Genomic DNA, 20779 nt, shown 5'->3' with positions numbered 1-20779 from the left:
GAAACATAAATACAAAAATCCCTTTGTTGGTCATCAATTACATCTCTTTTGTAATAGAATGAGATTTGCATTGGATTGAATTTATGAGGTATATGTTATTTGATATGGTAGATATTAAAATTTATTGAAGCATTTCTCCTCGTACAATTAGTAATACTGTTTCAAATCAAGAGAGTTCCAAGGTCATATTGATCACTAGGGCACCTTTTAGTGTAATAAGTAATATTCTGGTCATGCACAGTTATTAATAATACATGTTTAAAACTCCGGTTATTCATTTTTATTCCTTTACAAGTAAGGAAAGGAGACAAGTGCATTCCTGTGAGTTCTCTGCAGCTGACTATGAAGAGAACGTACCTTGCACTGTGTTCCTAGATGGCATTTGAAGACACTGGCCCTGGGAGATGTTAATGGAAGATGGTATATGATAGTGAAAGTATCAGTGCATACTCTTACATTAACAATATATGCCACTGCTAATCCAGCAGAAGTAGACACTGAATTTCAAATGAAAACTAGTACTACAGTTAAATAGATATGTAATTTTTATACTACAAATCTGAAATTGCTTGATGAGAAGTAATTTATTTTTAAGACAGCATCATGTTTCAATGAAATGGTTTAACCGCAGTATTTAGATATTGGACCACATGTGATAGTTTGGAAATTATGTGCAATGAATAAAATTAATGATTCAACATGCATAGGCTTGAATGACTTCCTTTTCTAAATTGTGATATCTCTTATCTGTAATTTTGCTGAGTTGAGTACATAGTCTGATGATTACTGTGTAAGAAAAATGTGTGACAATTTTAGGATATCATCAATTTGGCAGGTTTCAAAGCTATATATTGGAATTGCATCTCATCTGCTTAAGCCACCATTCTTGTGTTTTGGAATTTTCTCTGACCAAGTTTGATTTATTTATATTTTGAAGATGCTAACTTTTGTTGAAGTAAGCATTATTCATCTGTGAGTTGTAATAGTTTCAACAGACTAGACTGTTCAGGATGGAACACATGTGTCCTACTTACTCCTGACATGCACATATTTACTTCGGATGGGTGTTGAAGGATTACCATTGGGACTTGGAACTTAACTTTCCACTTTCCTCCTCACCCAATAGCTCAGTATCAGTAGGAATCTTTCAGCCACTGATCTGCTGACTACAGTAAAACCACTTAAATGTGGAAATATCTTGATACTTTTAGCTTTAACATGTGTCGGGTGCTATTGGGAGAGCTAAAACAGCAATTAGTTTTATATTCATTTGCAGTTGTTTTGCAAAAAAAAAATATTGTTTTGGAAGTAGTTTTGCTTGGCTTTCTGTTTCTTAGTGGCAGAGAAAAGCATTGAAACTTATCTCTGTGATTGATGCTGTTCTTTGGGTGATGGAAACATGAGTAGCATTCTTGTATGTTTCGCTCTTGGTAGATACTGCTTTTTGTGGTACAAGGAACTGAGGATTTTTCATTTGTTAGATTACATTGGAAGTAAGCACTTAATGTTCATTTTAAAAAAGATCTCTAAGCATGCTGGAATTATAGCCTGGGAATATTCTTTTTTATTAGAGAGAAGATGGAAATTTGCAGAAGGCTTGCAAATGTGTTCTAGTTATAATTTGATTTAAGATTTTACATGCTTTTGAGAAGCTATGCCTGTGAAGAATGTATGGGACTTAGTATATATGCGTTCCATCTCTTAATAGTTAATAAGATTCCAAAGGATGACTCAAATGCTATCAATTAATTGATACAGCAATTAAACTATCTTTTTTTCACCTTGTCTAGAATGTCTCTTCCCTTAAACCCTGTTCATGGATGTTTGTTTCATGATCTTTCTGGCAATGTCTTGTTCTTTTACGACTGCCAATTTATTTCATGCTAGAATGAGCCTAGAAGCACCAATACTAAATATGGAAGAGCAGTTGCTTGCTATGCATTTGCACACAATTATTTACTATGTTTTCTTTGGACTTTCTGCTGATCGTTTCTAAATAAGAAAATCTTTAGCCCTTAAGTCCATTCCTCTGTTTTTGGTGATTGAACTCCTTCAGTCTTTGGATCTTACTCCTCAGTTTCATATCCCTTAACTGACAGTGCTTTCTTGGAGTGTGAGGACTCCATTGGATATGTCAGATGGCCCCAGGAGCGATTTGAATCAAGAGACCTTCTACGTCTTTTATCCACAAAGTTATTTGGTGCATAAGTTCCTCTGGCCTTTGAAGATTCCTGTGCTGGAAGTTAATTCCATAAATGGATTTGAAGACATTACACTCAGCCTCTGGATCATGAGGTAGTATAATACAAACCTAAAGACTAGAAGACATGCCATGGAAGATTGGAATTACTCTGGTGAGTAATTGTTATCTGAGAAATATAATTTACTACTAGTGGTATTGCTCTTTCACTAAAAAGAAAGGTTTCTAGAGTTTGCTTTAGTGAAGGATCTAGGTAGGATAGGAGGAGGAAATGAAGACAAAGGGAAAGAGTAATAGTTGCTTCGTATTTTGCTCTCATTATATGTACGCTAGGGAAGTGTGATCGTGATGGTGGAGGCTGATCACTTGTTGAGTATTGTGATCCCAGAGTTGAAGTTTGAGTTGGTTGCACCCCTAGAGTAAAGTCTAAGACATTTTTTAAAACTTAATTTGTTTTCCATTCATATTTTAAGTGATTTGTTCCTTGTTTTGTTTTTGCTTTCCAAGCATAATCAATGAGCTTATTTAAATTATTCAACAGTAACATGGGTTTTTCAGTTTTTTTAAAATTGTACATGCTGTATTTCTATAATGTGATGTAAAGATTATTGGGTAAAATTGTTTAATGATGTCTGAGAATGGATTCATATATGAGCCATTATCTAGACTGGACTGCTTTCACAAGTTAGAATGAATGAATCTGTGTTTAATTTGACCACCTGAACAAAGAGAGATGTAGTCATCGTACCTATTTTACACAAACGGGAATGTAAATATGTGACTGAACAGTTTGTGATGGCTTTCATTTACAGGGGTAAACAGGTCAAAACTTCAGGATATGATTGCAGATCTTAGAGATGATGAGCTGCCTCACATGCCATCTGGAACCATGATTCAGTCTAGACCAATCCCTTCCAGACTGGCTGATCATGACAGCTCAAGAGCAGAAGAAGGTATAACTAAAATTGTTACTGTATCTCCCTGTTCAGCTGTCAGTATTTTTTGTTGGTATCTTCTTTTCATCCCAACATAATTGTGTTGGCAAGCATATCCATCAGTTCTAATCTAATACAGATAAACAACACATTTTCATTGAGAATCTGAAAAATAGGTATGTCGCATCAGTTTCCTGATCTTGTAAACCTGTTTATTGCACTGACAGACATGGCTGCTTCTAACTACATTACAAAATAGAATCATAAATTTAATTCATGCTCCCCAAAGATTTTCTCAAATTTCAACCTGTTCTAATGTGGAGTGGAATCAATGTTTTCACTTCATAATACAATAAGTCAGTGATGAAATCCTGTAAGAAATTGCTATTATAGAAGTGAATTTTTGTCTGGATTGTTGTTAAATACAGTAGATGAATACTTTTCAAGTCTTAATTTTTTATTGTGATTTTACATTTTGAGTTTGGTAGTATGGATTTTACACCTTAATCCAGTATTTCAGGTAATACTTGTTGGAATGTACTCAAGTGAGTGTGGGAGCTACAATACCATTATGAAGCATCTGTTTCTTGACGTGTTGATTGAAAGATAAATATATCCTTTTACGCCATTTAGGGAACATTCCTGTAATGAAGGGGTTTATTTATCGTAATTTACCACTTAACAATGGCTTTAACTGCCATAATAAAGAGTAAAGAATACATTTATATGCTATCTTTCTAACGTTCTATAGTTCTATGTCAACAGTTACATTCAAGTTTTTTTGATTGCGTTAATGGAATAGAATCTTTGGTAGTTGCAGTGTATTTAAAATTAAAAATACAAGACCCTTCACCCTTCCATCTGGCAAAAATGGTTATTGGATGAATGACTTTTAAGGTTCAGATTTTATACTTGATCTGTTTTTTGCATACTTAGTGGGAGGAGACTGACTAGTTTTTGACTTCTTTCCTTCATGTTTACAGCAACTGTTCCTCCCACAATTAATTTTTGCACAATAAAGGGTTCTTTGCAAGCTCGACTCATTTGTTAATTGCGAGAAACCTGGTCTGGAAGGTTTCCCTGTGCAAATCATGGAATCTTATTTCCACATGAGAGCAAACTACCAGATTTTCATTCAAAAATTGTATTTGACCTTGTATTCACCAGTCAGCCCTTTGTAAATCTATTTGCCTTCCCAAGTATTGTTAGTAGCTAGCTCCTTGAAGAAATAAAGTCATAAACACCAGCTAGGACACGACCCACCCAGCCAACAGACCTTTCATCCCTCTTCCCTCTGGGAGAAGGTTCAAGAGCTTGAAGACTCGTACGGCCAGATTTGGGAACAGCTCCTTTCCAACTGTGATAAGACTGCTGAATGGATCTTGACCTAGATCTGGGCCGTGCCCTCCAAATATCCGGACCTGCCTCTCGGATTTTTTGCACTACCTTACTTCCCATTTTTCTATTTTCTATTTATGATTTATAATTTAAATTTTTAATATTTACTAATTTTAACTATTTTTAATATCTTTAATATTTAATATTGTAATCCAGGGACTGTGAAGCTCAGAATCAAATATGGCTGTGATGATTGTACGTTCTAGTACCAATTGTTTGGCGACAATAAAGTATAAAGTATATTGGCAACACCTCTATATTAAGTAGTATAGCTACAGAGCAGTTCTAGAAGTTAGGAATCAATAAAACTCCTTGAGGCATTAATATTGAATTCATCCAGAAACTAAAGCTTGATACCATGGCCTATCACTCTCTTCTTTGATCATCACCATCAAATCGAAGTGTAGGGATTAATCTTGTTTCAGATATGAATGTAAAAAGACATGTCAGGAGCTGCATGTACCAACACATGCTGTAAATGCAGCTATGAATTCCTGGATCAGGTTGAACTTATTTAGCTTGCCATCTTCTGTTGTGAATGTTGGTGGCTATTTATACAATACTAGCAAGAGCAGAAATTTTGAAAACATGACATATGATAGTGGAAAAGATAAAACTGATGAATTTGAAACCATTTTCAGACAGCAGTGGTTTGTGCATGACCCACCTGTCTCCTCTGAATATCCATCATAAAAAAAGGTTGTGGTCCAAGAAAGAGGCTCGCCATCACTTTTGTAAGGACAATGATAGAAAATGCTTAAATCACTTAAGTAAATCGAAAATAGTCATTTACATCCTGCAGTGAGACTTGAGTCATTAAGTTTTCAAATATAAGAGTTGTGCAGCCATGACTTAAACTTTATATTTTATTCACATGTTCTTTTTACCTTGGAAATTTTAATAGTACTTTGTTACAAATGTCCCTATACCATTTAATTAAATAGCCATACAGCTTCCAGTAAATTTTAGCAGAATGTGAAAAGAAAGTTATTAATCTATGGGCAAAAATTCCAGGACTGGCTTTTAAATATGCTTATGTATTTTAGTCATTGTTTGTGATCTGATCTGACAAACCACCTACTTTTTCGGATTATTGTTCTTGTAGTAAAGAAATGATATTAATTTTCAAGGTAGCGATTTAATTAGATTTCCACCATATGCATTGCTTTTTCTATTTCTGGAAGTGCTCTCTTTATATATTAGTCACACTTATGCAGTACTATTATGCAGATTATGCAGTACTTTCATAAGTTCATTAATAAGTATGTTCATTACTACATTAATAACTATTCATTTGTACTGCATAATCTCAACATGTGTGATGGAGACACAATCAAAAATTTTGTGTCTCAATCATGCAAATTATTCATTATAATATCCTTGAGAACATAGTATATGTCTTATGGGACTTAATTCGGAAGCTTTTGTATATTTTAATAATGTTCTTGTTGGAATTTGTTTTAAGCAATATATTCTTCTGGTCAATAGCATACTGGAAGCTGAACTAAGTATAACTGATTTCATTGTGGATACAATTTTAATTGAGTACTTACATTTTTACTGATTGTGAAATTTGATTGAACTATCATATTACATACTGAATACTGGGGGAAAAAACAACATACACAAAATACATGAAATAAGTGGCATTTCTATAATTTAATATTTCATAACTTTCAATAGTTCTTGCTTTGACATTTTGACACTATGGCTATATAGACAGTTCAGAAGCCAATATTTCTCTAATAAAATTGTGACTTTCTTGTTAACTCTAAGTTTGTAAGACCTATCTTAAGGTTGAGGTTCACAGCCACTGGGATTTTTAAATTAATACTCCAGATTGTAAGACCATTTAAGGTGTACCAAGCAGGCTCAATTGTGCATGTTTCTCTGTCAAGCTGAAATTCAGGTACTTATTTATAATTTTTAACATGTCTTGCATTTTGCCTATAAAGGTTAATTCTTTTTTTCGGAATATGGTCCTGTGTAGATTTCTGGAAAATTAATCAACACTAGCTAGTTTTAATTTTGAGTTTTACAATCCCTCTTCTAATTTTTCCATGTAAAATTTTCTTTTCCAATTTTCTCTTTTCATGTCCAGATCTCTTTTTGTTGGCATTGGTAAAATGTCAAGAATCTGACCCAAGTGGTCATTGTTTTGTGCATTTTCAGATATCATAAATTTTAGATGCAGTTTTGAAAACACACTTTTCTCTGGGTTGGTATTATTGATTGCTCCCGTGCATTGACCTTATGTCACTTTGGATTAATATTTCTCAATTAAACATGCCAATGTGTTGCACAGGAAGTACTGTATAACAATAAAGCATCTTGTGTGCATTGAAGACTGTAATCTTGCTTGTGTATTTGTCCTAGGTTCTAGAAGATGGACTGAAACTGCAATAAGTTGAGGATAATTGAAAGCCAAGAAACTAACTAATTTTGTATTTTAAAGGACTGAATGGAATACAGTTATTATAATTCAGTGTGATTATTATAAAATGAAGAATAAAAGGAAACTCAACCTTTCACGTGGTCAAATTTCAATTGTAATTTACTGTTTGCAGAATACTTTATACCTTTAAAGAGGGAGATTTCTTTTGTGTTTACTCTAGGTTTCATAGTTCAAAGTAAATTTATTATTAGAGTTCTTGTATGTCACCATATATACCTGAGATTCATTTTCATGTGGGCATACTCAAATCCAGAATAGAATAATAACCATAATAGAATCGAAGAAAGATTGTACCAATCTAAGTGTTCAACCACTGTCCAAAAGAGAACAAGCTGTGCAAATCCAAAAAGAAAGAAATAATAATAATAAATATGCCATAAATATTGAGAACATAAGATGAAGCGTCCTTGAAAGTGAGTCCAAAGGTTGTGGGAAAATTTCAATGATGGGGCACGTGAAGTTGAGTGTAATTATCCCCTTTGGTTCAAGAGCCTGATGGTTGAGGGGGAATAACTGTTCATGAACCTGCTGGTATGAATCCTGAGGCCCTGTACATTATTCCTGAGCAGCTGGAAGAGAGCATGTTCCAATGTGAAAGAAAACCAAAACAACTTGGCATTGTGACATTGAGGATTAGCTTGTTGAATTCAATGAGCAGATTTTCTGGAGCCCTACTTGGCATAGGCCATTAGGCTAAACTGAGTGATGCCACTTTAACTTTGTGTGAATGAACAAACTCTATAAAGACGAGTTAAAACTCTATAAAGCACTAGTTAGCCAACTCGTAGAGCAGTCTGGACAATTGTTTTCATTGTATTGTAGGGTGATTAATTACACTGGAGAGAGAACAAGAAATTTTGAACAATGTTGCCAAGACTGAAGTACTTTTGCTGAAAGGAGTCAGTGATTGGTGTTATTTCCTTCTGAACAGAAAGGCTGAGGAGAGATTTGATTCTATGTAAAGTAATGAATAAAAAGAACCTAGTAGTAATAGGGAATAGATGTATGATTATTGATTGGATGAGAAGAGAGCTGAGAAATCTGTTCAAAAGATGATGGTGTGATCTCCTGAAAGGAACACTAGAGGCAGCAAACATCACTGCCTATTAAAAGCTATTGCTTTGCTTTTGAAGTGCCAAAACTTAATGAATTAGATTGTTGGATTAATCTGAATAGCTCTTTTTTAGCCACCAAGACAAGATAAGCCAAGGGGCCTTTTATACTACTTTGAACAGCCATTTGTTCTAGTTTCAATCAATGTACCTACTTCCAGTTAATGTTTCACTTGTTTTATAAGGTACCTTGCATGTTTTGTGGATTTAATCCCTTGTTTGTTATTTTTACAAAATATGTAATGGCAATTGTTTGATATAATTTTTTATTGAATAAATATTCAAAAAATTTGAAAAATGATTATTTGTCTGCAAGAACTTGATGGTATTCTTGTCAATCACTTTCATTTACTTTCCAGTAGGCATCATTTGAAAATTATTAGACGATAAGTAAATAAAAGCTATCTAATTAGAAGAATTCTCTGTCAGTTTTGCTGAGTTTAATTGCTCATGTAGCTGACATCCACATAAGTTAAGATTCAATCCGGGACTTTTGAGGTTCTGCATGTTAATGTGGCTGTAAGAATTGCTTTTACATTCAAGATCATAGCAGAATCATTAAAGGTTTTACGAAAGAGCATCAAGCATTTCTGAGAGGTCACAAATTGTATTGTTATATCTTGCTAAGTTGCCACACTGCAAAGATTTTACAACTGTCCTTCATATGCTTTTGCAGATCAGCTCCTCAATGCATTCTATACTTGAGTTATTGGGACTGACTGAATTTTGATTTTCTGCTTGACTAAATTGAAAAAATGAACTATCAATATGTATATATTGAAACAGTTACTAAGTTTGAGTGCATTTGGAAACTGCTGATTTTAAAAGCAAACTTTGTATCAGCATGAGCCTTATGCATGATTCTTTCTATTAAGCTGCCCTTTAAGCTTTGAGCATATTTATTGAGCTTTAAAGAGACTGACACTCGATCAAAACCTAAGCAAAAAATAAATAATGCTTGTTGGATCATAATTCTGAATTGTCCTCCAAACTTGGCCAACCTTTGAATTTATCAAATAGGTTTTACCAAACATGTTGGACATCTCAAGTCATAATATTTGTAGTGGAAGCAAGAAAAGAAATGTATATCCTGGTATCTCCATGCCTAGAATATAAACTTCATTTGCATTGGCCTTGCTGTCACTGCAGTGAATATCACATATTTTTTGGTTTTGAAGAATGTGGTTAATGAGTGGGCATGGTGCTCACATCTAAGTATAATGTTAAAACTTTTTCCTTCAAGTTATGAATAGAATCAGTGGACTGCAAAATGTTTGTATTTCCAAGTCCATATTCTACTTTAAGTATGTAACCTTGAAACTATAAGCCTATTGCTTTGAACTGGAAATTCTGGAAATTGCTTTACAGATGTGGCAGGAAAGATTGATTAGAATTGCTCCCAAAAAAATGGATTTCATTTGCAATGTAAGGCTTGTAAAGAAGAGTTTTTTTCCTTGGAATAAAGAAAGTTGAGAAGAGATTTGATAGAGGTGCTTAAAATCATGACAGGTTTAGATAGGTTAGATAGAGAGAAGCTGTTCCCATTCGTGGATGGTTCCAGATCCAGGAGCCCATGTGCCAAACATACAATGAGGTAAACTGATGAGGAGAGTGATTATGTTCTGGAGCTTGCGGCCTTTTAGGTTGGTGGAAATTATGATATCAGAGCTGTCAAGATAAATTGGATGAGCACTTCAGGGAAAATAGCAAGAGGGGAGGAATGGGACTGAAATGTACACTAAACAACTGATGCGGGCTGGACTAACTAAATAGCTTACTCCTTTGCCACACCAATTCAGTAATTGTATTCTGTTTACCAAATAACAAAATCAAGCTAATCAATTTGCTGCTTGGTTTTGTACGTTTATCTGAAGTAGACTTTTAAAGTCCACTTGCAAATGCTGCTAATTTAAGATTTGTAGTAAAAACATTTTTTCTGACATCCAAAGCACTGTACTCTACTGGGTAGAACTACCAAAATCAATAAAGCAATTTAAGAGTGGAAAATTAAGATTATGGAGGTGCATGATATAGTTTGTTACTTACAATTAATGATACAAATGATGCACTGTATATCCCATTAAAAATTGTTTGAATATGTTAAAATTGTTTTCCAAACCTGTGAAACCTGTGTAATCGTGGAGACTACTTCCAGACCATATTTTGCATCTGAATTTGATATTCTACCTTTGTGTACGTATCCCCATTGTTAATTCTTAAAAAAATGGTATTTCTCTGATACGCAAGTATGAATCTCTCCAGTGCTTTGAGCAGCAAATCACTGTAATTGAAAACGACATTTAACGTATTTTGCATTGTTGGCGATGCCTCTTATATAGAGCAGAGAACATAGAATATTTGGGAAAGACATCTGAGCAAAAGTTGCTCTGGAGCAACAGAAGAACTGAAACATTTTTTGTATGATTGAGTTAATCTCTTATCTTTGTAAAATTTAAAGGAGTTAAGAATGCTCATGGTATTTACTCAAATAACCTCTTCTAGCAAGGATGTTTCTTGGCTTCTGACTTGCTTCATAACTGATATTTAGAATGTGATGAAAATGATCTTGGTTTATTTGTTTTTTGATTTATTTTACTTTGTTTTCTCCTGTCATATGGAGTATGTATTTTCTGCTAAGAAATCCTTTCTGTTGCTCCCTATTTCACTTACCTACTTTAGTCCACAGCCAACATAGCAGCAATAATTATGAAGAAATGGTGAAACGCAGACATTCACTTTGGTAGATATTGTACTGTGTCCTGGTTGTTCAATATAATAATTACTTGTCAAACTGAAGAGCATGGTTACATTTAATATGTATTCAGCTATGTCAAACATAGAAATAGATAACCTGGTAGTACCTGAGAAGGCAAGGATGTTCCTAAAGACTGCACTTTCCTTATTTGTGTTTGAGGATATGTTTCACAGTAGATTACCAGTGTTTCTTCACTCACTTGATTTTAAGCATTGCCCCAGTCATTGTGTGTGTTGAATGGCTGGTTTTTCAAAGTGAATACATTTGCTGCATGCAAGGTCTGCATGAGTAGTAGTGTTTCAATTAAAATTTCAGGCTTTTGTGCTTTTTCATAGTTTCACATTTGATTTCATCATTAGTTTTGCCTTGGTTTCTGGTTTTCTTAAACTTAGACATTTTCATTTCACTCTATTAGTTTTATGTTTGAGTTAAATTAAAAATTAAGCATGGAATGGCTTCATGTATGATAATCATGAGAAGCAGCAACATTTTTGGAACCAGTAGCATCCTTGAGTGCAATAGTGTATTCTCAGAGAAGCAAGAGAGAATGCTTAAGTCTAGTCTTTTTAAAAAAACAGGAAGCCAGGATAAAAACACATAATTTGAATGATTTTTTTTCTACTTTACTATCTTGTATACAATAATGTACAAGTAGAATACAACTTTATGTCTTATTTGCTGTCCAAGTTAGTTCCTCCCAGCAGTATTTAAAACTTTGGAGTTATTTTGATGTAACGACTCATTTTGTGAATTTTTTTCCAATTTTTCTTTTCTTGTTTCCCCTCTCCAAGATAAGAATAGGATACTATACTTCTACAAACTTGGCTCTGGTATGTGTACTAGATAGATCATTGCGAAGTATCTGGACTTTGCATGGCAAGCTTAAAATAATGATACTTTGCAGGTGTATTTCGAAGACCGTTTGACCATTGAGAAATTAAAACAGACTAGTTTTAAATAAAATATAAAAAAACATGATAATATTATAATCTTTTTACTTTTCTAATTTACTTATTTGACATGAAATATTTTTTCCCAAAACAGCTGAGCCACTTACATTTCCATCTGGAACTGGAAAATCATTTATTATGGGTCCAGATGATGTGCTGGAAAGTTTTTTGGGCCTTGGTGACCTTGCAGACTTGACAGTAGCAAATGATGCAGACTTCAGTTATGATGTAAGTATATTGGTTATAGTTCTTTTAAAGTGGTAAGTTTATTTGCAGTTGAATAAATGAACGTTGTAGAGCAATAAGCTGAAGGACAGTTCATTTCCAGACTGATACAAAAAGCATTATTATACTTAACATTTATGATCTAATTCTGACAGTCAATGCTAATATAGGTGCTGTTTCTGAAAGTTCATCAAAAGATCTGGCAGTTTTCCTATTTTGACTTTTGTCCATAGTCAGTTCAATGCGATTCTTGGAAATCAGCAATGGCAAGGCCACTGGGTGTCCGATCACCAGTCATACAGAAAATCTCTGAGCAAACAAGGAAAATAAAAAATGTTTGATTTTAAATTTTTTAAGAGTACATAATGAAGATAAAAATGGCATGCAAAATTAAGTAGCTGAAATATTGAATGTTTGGAATCTACTTCTAAATGCATTGTATTTTGAAACATTTTTGAGTTAATTTATTCTGCATAGCTAAAATTTGGATTTTAGGGCCAGGTGGTTGTTGTACAGTAATTGTGGCAGATTTGCAGTTTTAAGAATTTGATTAACTCATGTAGATGGGCATTGGGAACATATATGAATTAGAACTAGGAGCAGGATATTTGCGTGTGAGCCTGCCCTAATATTTATTACAATCATGGCTGATCATCTTTTGTCTGCATTTCTGCACCCCCTTGACCATTATCTCTGCCTTAAACCTGTTCCAAACCCAGTACAAACAGATACATTTGCCTCAGTGTACATATACATAGCAGGTGTGTCTTAAGACAGATGTTGGCAAGTTTTTTTGTATTTCATTCTGCACTGCTTCCAAATTGGGTAAATACTAAGGGTCATGTGTAATTCTACCCATGTAATACCTTTTATTTATCAACATTAAATATGTTGTGAAAGGTTTTTTGAACAATATTATGTGATAAATACACATGCCATTCCTGTTGTAATGTTTTTCCCTCAGTCATTTTAGTTTGCTTAAGAAAATTATTATATGGCTAAATATAATATCCTATTGGTACCATGGTGGTGTATTGATTAACGCAACGCTATTACAGCTCGGAGTTCAATTCAGGCTTCGTTCTTTAAGGAGTCTCTGTACATCCTTCCTGTGGAATGCCTGGGTTTTCTCTAGGTCATTCGGTTTCTTCCTACAGTTCAAAGACATACTGGGTAGGTTAATTAGTCATTGTAAATTCTCCCATGATTAGGTTAGGGTTTATCGAGCATCGCTGGAGAGTCACAGCTCAAAAGGCCGGAAGGACCTACTCTGCTGTATCACTAAGTAAATAAAAATGTAAATCAAATATTATATCCAGTTTACCACCTGGATGTTCTGAGGACAGATGACTGTATTGTAAGTGAAATTGAATTCAATAAATGTATTACTGCTTGCGTTTTCAGAAGGCGTACCAACGAAATTTGTCAGATAGTTGAAAAAACTTAGAAGTGTTTCACTCAGGTTCTTCGTGTATTACAAACTACTATCCCTAGTGAATGTGGTTACACCTGATATCATCCAACAATATATATAGCTTACTCTTCATGTTCTTTGAAATTTTAAGTAAGTTAAGTGGTTGTGAAAGCAAACAAAAACCTAATCAACTGCTAGGGCAATACTGAAAAGGTGGTAATTAACTGTAGTGAATGCATGATAAAAGCAAATTAAGAAGATAAAGTTCCATTATGTGGCAGTCGGGAAATCTGCACACAGTCTTGTAAATCAGATGTTACAACCAACACACATCAAAGTTGCTGGTGAATGCAGCAGGCCAGGCAGCATCTCTAGGAAGAGGTGCAGTCGACGTTTCGGGCCGAGACCCTTCGTCAGGACCAGCTGAAGGAAGAGATAGTCCTGACAAAGGGTCTCGGCCCGAAACGTCGACTGTCCCTCTTCCTAGAGATGCTGCCTGGCCGGCTGCGTTCACCAGCAACTTTGATGTGTGTTGCTTGAATTTCCAGCATCTGCGGAATTCCTCGTGTTCGCGCATGTTACAACTGTGTGTTTTGTCTTACTGATTCAAGTAGACAAGAGAAAATCGTTGCTATCCTTTAAGCAAAAGCTGATTAATCCTTTGCAGCCAATGTTTATTCTATTCTACCATGGCTGAATAGTTCAATTTGCTTTTGAAATCAATGCTGTTTGTGTGGTTTTATTGCACACCAAAGATTTAATATCTACCAGTGACTATAATTCAGGATAGTCTATTGGCATTGAATTGCTTTGGGCTGTCCTAAAGTTATGAATATTGCTTTGGATACAGATTATATCTGGTATTCATTTGCTGCTGAATCTCCACGTTGTATGGGGATTATCTGCAAAATCGACACTTCAGTACATCATAGAATAAAAGGATTAATTTTTGTGTCAACTGTTAATCTTTCATTCTCTTCCATCCCTTTCGACAATAAATTCTGTCTGAGGATACAGTTGACAATGCGTTTATCAACATGTGTTCATTTAGAAGATTTTACTATAGCAGTTGTAAGTATAAAATTCATAATTTGGTGATTGATGGATTAATAACTAGAAGTCTTTAAATTGAAATGAGTGGAATTTATTTGCATGAAGATATTAGGAATGCACTTATCCTTTATAATGGCATTTTGATTTGTATTTCAGCAAAGTTATCAGTGAATACCAAAAATTGTAGAAGTTTTAATAACTTGTTTTGCAAAATCTATAATCAGATGGTGAAACATACATCAATGATTGATGCTGAACCTTTGATTTTTATTTTCTTGTATTGTAAGGGTATGGTAAAGTCATACCTGCAAGTCCTGGGTATGTAAAATTGAAGTAGTTAGAAGATATCAGAACTGTTCATACTTTGTGTAGATAAATAAGATTAACATAGATGGTATCATGTTGTGTTGAAAAGAGCCATTTTGGTTCTGTGTGATTCTATGCTGCCAAGGACTGTTTGTGTTTCAGATACTCCAATGTGACATGGGGCTGGAATGTATAAGACAAGGAAATTAAGATCTTAGGATCACAGAACTACTAACTCTCAAGCCCCCACTGAAACTAATCCTAAACTTAATCCCATCAATTTCTCCAGATTCTGCCACTCACTGAGGCAGATCATAGTGGCGAATTAGTTTACATCGTGCATTTTTGGAAAGTGGCCGGAAAGTAGAGGAAATCCATTTAGCCACAAGAAGATTGTACAAACTCCACACAGCATGGTAGATTATAATTGAGCCTGAGTCATTGGAGCTGGTAGCTGTAAAAATGAAATATAGAATCAAGGATGAATTCACAGTTAATTTTTTTCACGTTCTTCCAGTGGGTGCTGACTGCTTCTTTGTCCTTGATAATTTTTCCTTTTGGCTTTGACTGGGTGTACCCTTGGCTCCTTAAGTTGTTGTCGTGACAGTGCTGAATAATCTTTGCATGCAATGGACCTCATCGCTCTTTCCACCCACCATCAGTTCTAGGGGTCACAGTTTGAGACATCAAAGACAAGAACCATTGCATTTGTGGTCAGTAAGCTTCTGGCTCTCATGGAGATTTGTCTCAGCCCAATCTTGACGTTTTCTAGTAGAGAAGTAAGAGTCTCTACAATGGACATCAAGCAATCTATATGTCCATTCTGTGGCTCTTCTAGATTGTGGGTTGTCATATTGCATGTGAGGTGGCATTTGAGAAGACATTTCTTTCTTTCTTTCTTTTTCAATCTTTTTATTAGTTTCATAAAATATAAACATAACATAGCAATAATACAAAATTGTTGGAAATACATTGTTATACTTAAAATGAGTAATTATAAAACCAAATAGTATAAATTGACAAAACTCCCAATCATGTAGGATAACAATGAATGAACAGGACAAAAAAAAACTGGAGAAAAAACATGAAAAAGAAAAAAAAATAGGAAAAAAACAAACCCACCCCCCAAAAAAACTAAACTAAACAGAATTAGTCAACTAAACTAAAAAGACTTGGGTAATTCTGACAACGTAAAAATGGAAAAGAAGAAAACCTTAGTGTCGACGACTCCATTCCTCTCAACCAACAGTACAGAGAAGTAAAATAAGTTTGGAAATGGTCAAATTACATCATATGAAAATGCTGAATAAATGGCCTCCAAGTTTTTTCAAATTTAATGGAAGGGTCATAAACCCACACTTCTAATTTTTTTCCAAATTCAAATACAACATAGTTTGTGAAAACCAGTGAAATACAGTAGGAGGGTTAATCTCTTTCCAATTCAGCAAAATAGATCTTCTAGCCATTAAAGTAAGAAATGCAATCATCCAGCATGCTGAAGAAGTTAAATGATTTGAGTCTATCATTGGTAATCCAAAAACAGCAGTAATTGGGTGAGGTTGTAAGTCTGTATTCAAAACCGTTGAAATAATATCAAAAATATCTTTCCAATATTTTTCCAACAAAGGACATGACCAAAACATGTGAGTTAAAGAAGCTACCTTGGAATGACATCTATCACGTATAGGATTAATATAAGAATAATAACGAGATAGTCTATCTTTGGACATATGAGCCCTGTGCACTACTTTAAACTGTATCAACACATGTTTAGCATATATAGAGGATGAATTAACCAATTGAAGGATTTTTTCCCATTTTTCAATCGGTATAATAATCTTAAGTTCTCTTTCCCAATCATTTTTAATTTTATTGGAAACATCAGGACATAAATTCATAATTATGTTATAAATAATTGCTACAACACTTTTCTGAGAGAGATTTAGATCTAAAATTTTTTCCAAAGTATCCATTAGATATGAGTGTGGAAAATTAGGAGAAGCAGTAATTAAAAAGTTTCTAATCTGTAGGTATCTTAAAAAAAGTGAGATCTGGGTAAATTATATTTATTAGAAAGTTGATCAAAAGACATGAAACAATTATTCAAAAATAAATCACGAAAACGTACTATACCTTTGGTTTTCCAATCAAAGTAAGCTTGATCCATAGTGGAAGGTTGAAAAAGGAAATTAGATATAATACGACTTGCTAAAATAAATTGATTGAACCCAAAAAATCTTCGGAATTGAAACCATATACGTAAAGTATGCTTAACTATTGGATTATTCATTTGTTTATACAATTTAGAAGAAATAAAAGGAAGCGAAGTTCCTAAAACCGAACCCAAAAAAGACCCTTGTAATGAATTACATTCAAGATTTACCCAATGTGGATTTAAAGATACATCCAGATCTCGTAACCAAAATTTTAATTATCGAATATTAATTGCCCAATAATAAAATCTAAAATTCGGGAGGGTGAACCCCCCCCACCCCCCTTTTTTAGATTTCTGTAAAATACCTTTTACCTAGCCTAGGATTTTTGTTCTGCCATATATATGAGGAAATTTTTGAATCAACATTATCGAAAAAAGATTTTGGGATAAAAATTGGAACCGATTGAAATACATATAGAAATTTAGGCAAAATAATCATCTTAATAGCATTAATCTGATCAATCAAAGACAAAGAAATTGGTGACTATTTAGTAAACAAAAGTTTAATCTGATCAATTAAAGGTAAAAAATTAGCTTTAAATAAGTCTTTATACTTTTTCGTAATTATTATCCCTAAATATATAAATGAGTCAGTAACCAATTTAAATGGTAAACATCCATAAATAGATACCTGCTTACTTAGGGGAAATAATTCACTCTTATTAAGATCCAATTTGTAGCCAGAAAAATTACTAAATTGAGCCAACAAAGCTAGAATAGCAGGAATTGACTTCTCCGGATTAGAGATATATAATAACAAATCATTTGCATATAGTGATAATTTATGTATTTCGTTTCCGCGAGTAATACCAAAAATATTGGGCGAGTCACGGATAGCAGTTGCTAAAGGTTCAAGGGCGATATTAAATAGTAAAGGACTAAGAGGACATCCTTGCCTAGTACCACGAAAAAGACGATAAAAGGGAGCTCTTTGATTATTAGTACAAACCGAAGCTACTGGGGAATAACATAACAATTTAATCCAAGATATAAATGTCAAACTAAAATTAAATTTCTCAAGCACACTAAATAAATACGGCCATTCAACTCTGTCAAAGGCTTTCTCAGCATCTAATGAGATAATACATTCCAGGGTAATAAGTGAAGGGGTATAAACAATATTCATTAACCTCCTAATATTAAAGGATGAATAACAATTTTTAATAAATCCAGTTTGGTCCATAGATATAATTTGAGGTAATACCTTCTCTAACCTAGTTGCTAAAATTTTTGAAAAAATTCTTGAATCTACATTCAAAAGAGATATCGCTCTGTATGATGCATAATCAGTAGGATCTTTATTCTTTTTAAGAATTAAGGAAATAGAGGCTTCATAAAATGATTGTGGTAATTTACCTAAACTGATTGCTTCTTTGAATATTCTAGACAACCACGGAGAGAGAATAGAGGAAAAGGATTTTAAAAAATTCCACTGTAAACCCGTCCGGACCGGGTGCTTTACCAGAATTCACTGATGAGATTGCAGTTATTATTTCTTCCTCTGTAATAGGAGTTTCTAATGATAAGCAATCTTCGGGTGATAATTTCAGAAAATTCAGTTTACTTAAAAAATCATGGTGTTAAAATCATGAGGAAACTCAGAGTGATATAAAGAGGTATAAAATTCTTGAAAGGTTTTGTTTATCCCATCATGATCAACTGCCAAAGTATCATCGTGTTTGCGAATCTTAGTAATTTGATGTTTAACTGAAGCAAATTTCAGTTGATTAACCAATAATTTACCTGATTTATCACTATGAATATAAAAATCACTTATAGTTCTCATTAATTGATTTTCAATCGAGGATGTTAATAATAAGCTATGTTCCAATTGAGTTCAACTCTGTGTTTGTACAGCTCCTTACTGGGAGAAATAGCGTATTTTTTTTTCAATTTCTTTTTATCAACCAACAAGAGTATTTCATTCTTAGCACGTTTTTTCAAACCAGCTGAATAGGAAATAATCTGACCACGGATATAAGCTTTAAAAGCGTCCCAAACTGTTCCATTGGAAACTTCTTCCGTAGTATTAATTGAAAAGAAGAAATCAATCTGTCCCTTTTTTAACTTGACAAGGTCCAAGTCTTGAAGCCAAATAGGGTTAAATCGCCATTGTCTATTAGGACAAGAAGTATCCATTAACTTGATAGAAAGTTTCATTGGAGCATGATCTGAAATGGTGATAATGTCATAATTACAATCATTAGTTGAGAGTCAATAAAAAAATAGTCAATTCGAGAATAAGAACGATGAACATGTGAAAAGAACGAGAATTCTTTATCCTCTGGGTGTAGAAATCTCCAAATTTCTGAAATCCCAGAATCAAACATAAAAGGGTTAATAAAAGTAGCCGACTTATTCGGTAAAGCTGGACTACCTATGGATCTGTCCAACATGGGATTCAAACATAAATTACAGTCACCGCCCATTATCAACATATACTCGTTTAAGTTAGGAAAGGAAGTGAATATGTGTTTAAACAATTCAGGATAATCCACATTCGGAGCATAAACATTAACCATAGCAACCTTTTTATTAAAAAGTAACCCAGTGATTAACAAAAATCTGCCATTAGGATCTGAGATAATGTCTTGATGAATAAATGTAATTGAGGGATCTATAAAAATTGAAACGCCTTTAATTTTGGCTTGGGAGTTTGAGTGGTATTGTTGGTCTTTCCAGAACTTAAAGAAGCGTTGATTATCCTCTTTCCTTACATGAGTTTCTTGTGCAAAAATAATATGAGTATTCGGTCTTTGGAATACTTTGAAGATCTTTTTCCCTTTTATTGGATGGTTTAAACCATTTGTATTCCAAGAGACAAAATTAAAAATGTGAGCCATAATTTAAGATTAACCCTTTGATGAGTAAAGGGTTAACCATAATGTGAACCCATGAAATCGGAAGAGGAATACATGATCAGAGAGGAACCGGAAACCCCGACACTGCAGACATCTTTGTAGTACTAAATCAGCCCAATAGAAAAAATTAAAAAAGAAAAAGAGTCCCCCACCCACCATCCCCAAGAACCCCGAACTAAGCCAGAAAAGGCTGAAGAAAGAACTAACTAATACTAAATCTAACCCCATTTCTGCAGGAGGCAACTCCAAAGATATATGTTATATAGATGACCCCCTGGAAACTGATATGTATTAAAAAAATTAAACACTATACTAAAATAATCTACATAGTATAATTACTGATACATAAATAAGAAAAAGTTAGTATCAATATGTATGATTAGTTAATTATAAATGAGAGTAAATAAAATATGGCTTCCAAAATAAAAGGAGATTATGGGAAGAAGAAACATAAGAACATGACGTCGCAAAAAGAACACAGGAGATTATACAAAAAGAAAAACAAATCGCCATTTTAATTGTACAGAAACAAAAATAAAGAACATATAACTGAAAATGATCGTCAGATCAAATCGTTAGTAATAATATCAGAAAACAAAAAGTTAAGGAAAAATTAACTAAAAGAAAGTAACGTTATTCGCAAGAAATAACTATTATATAATTTGTAAAGTAATAACTATAGTAGTAAGCACAAAACAAAAATCTTGAGCTTATAAAAAACCTTCATCGTACGGTAGTGGAAGGTTTATTTTTTTTTTAAAAAAAAACACCAGAAAAAAAAGCTGATACTGAGAGCACAGAACATTAATTAAAGGGTGGTGTCCGCATCACATGGGTAGTTATCATCCAAAAAGCTTCGAGCGACGGTTATAGAATGGAAGACGCGATGAGATCCATCAG

At 33.7% G+C, this 20779-nt stretch overlaps 1 protein-coding gene across 3 annotated transcripts in view; it reads left to right on the top strand.

The window, feature by feature from the left end:
• The window catches only part of strn3 (striatin, calmodulin binding protein 3), a 192420-nt gene that overhangs the window by 108984 nt on the left and 62657 nt on the right, over nucleotides 1-20779 (top strand). For 2 of the 3 annotated variants that reach the window (XM_072267231.1, XM_072267225.1), the window contains 2 exons: nucleotides 3013-3153; nucleotides 11900-12033. In XM_072267231.1, the coding sequence (XP_072123332.1) occupies nucleotides 3013-3153; nucleotides 11900-12033 (275 nt within the window). The remainder of the gene's footprint in view (nucleotides 1-3012; nucleotides 3154-11899; nucleotides 12034-20779) is intronic. The other variant, XM_072267237.1, reaches the window with a different exon arrangement.

This window comes from Mobula birostris, chromosome 1 (assembly GCF_030028105.1).
Source record: "Mobula birostris isolate sMobBir1 chromosome 1, sMobBir1.hap1, whole genome shotgun sequence".
NCBI lineage: Eukaryota > Metazoa > Chordata > Chondrichthyes > Myliobatiformes > Myliobatidae > Mobula > Mobula birostris.
Note: the sequence above shows the minus strand (reverse complement) of the source record. Positions and strands in the feature narration are given on the sequence as shown.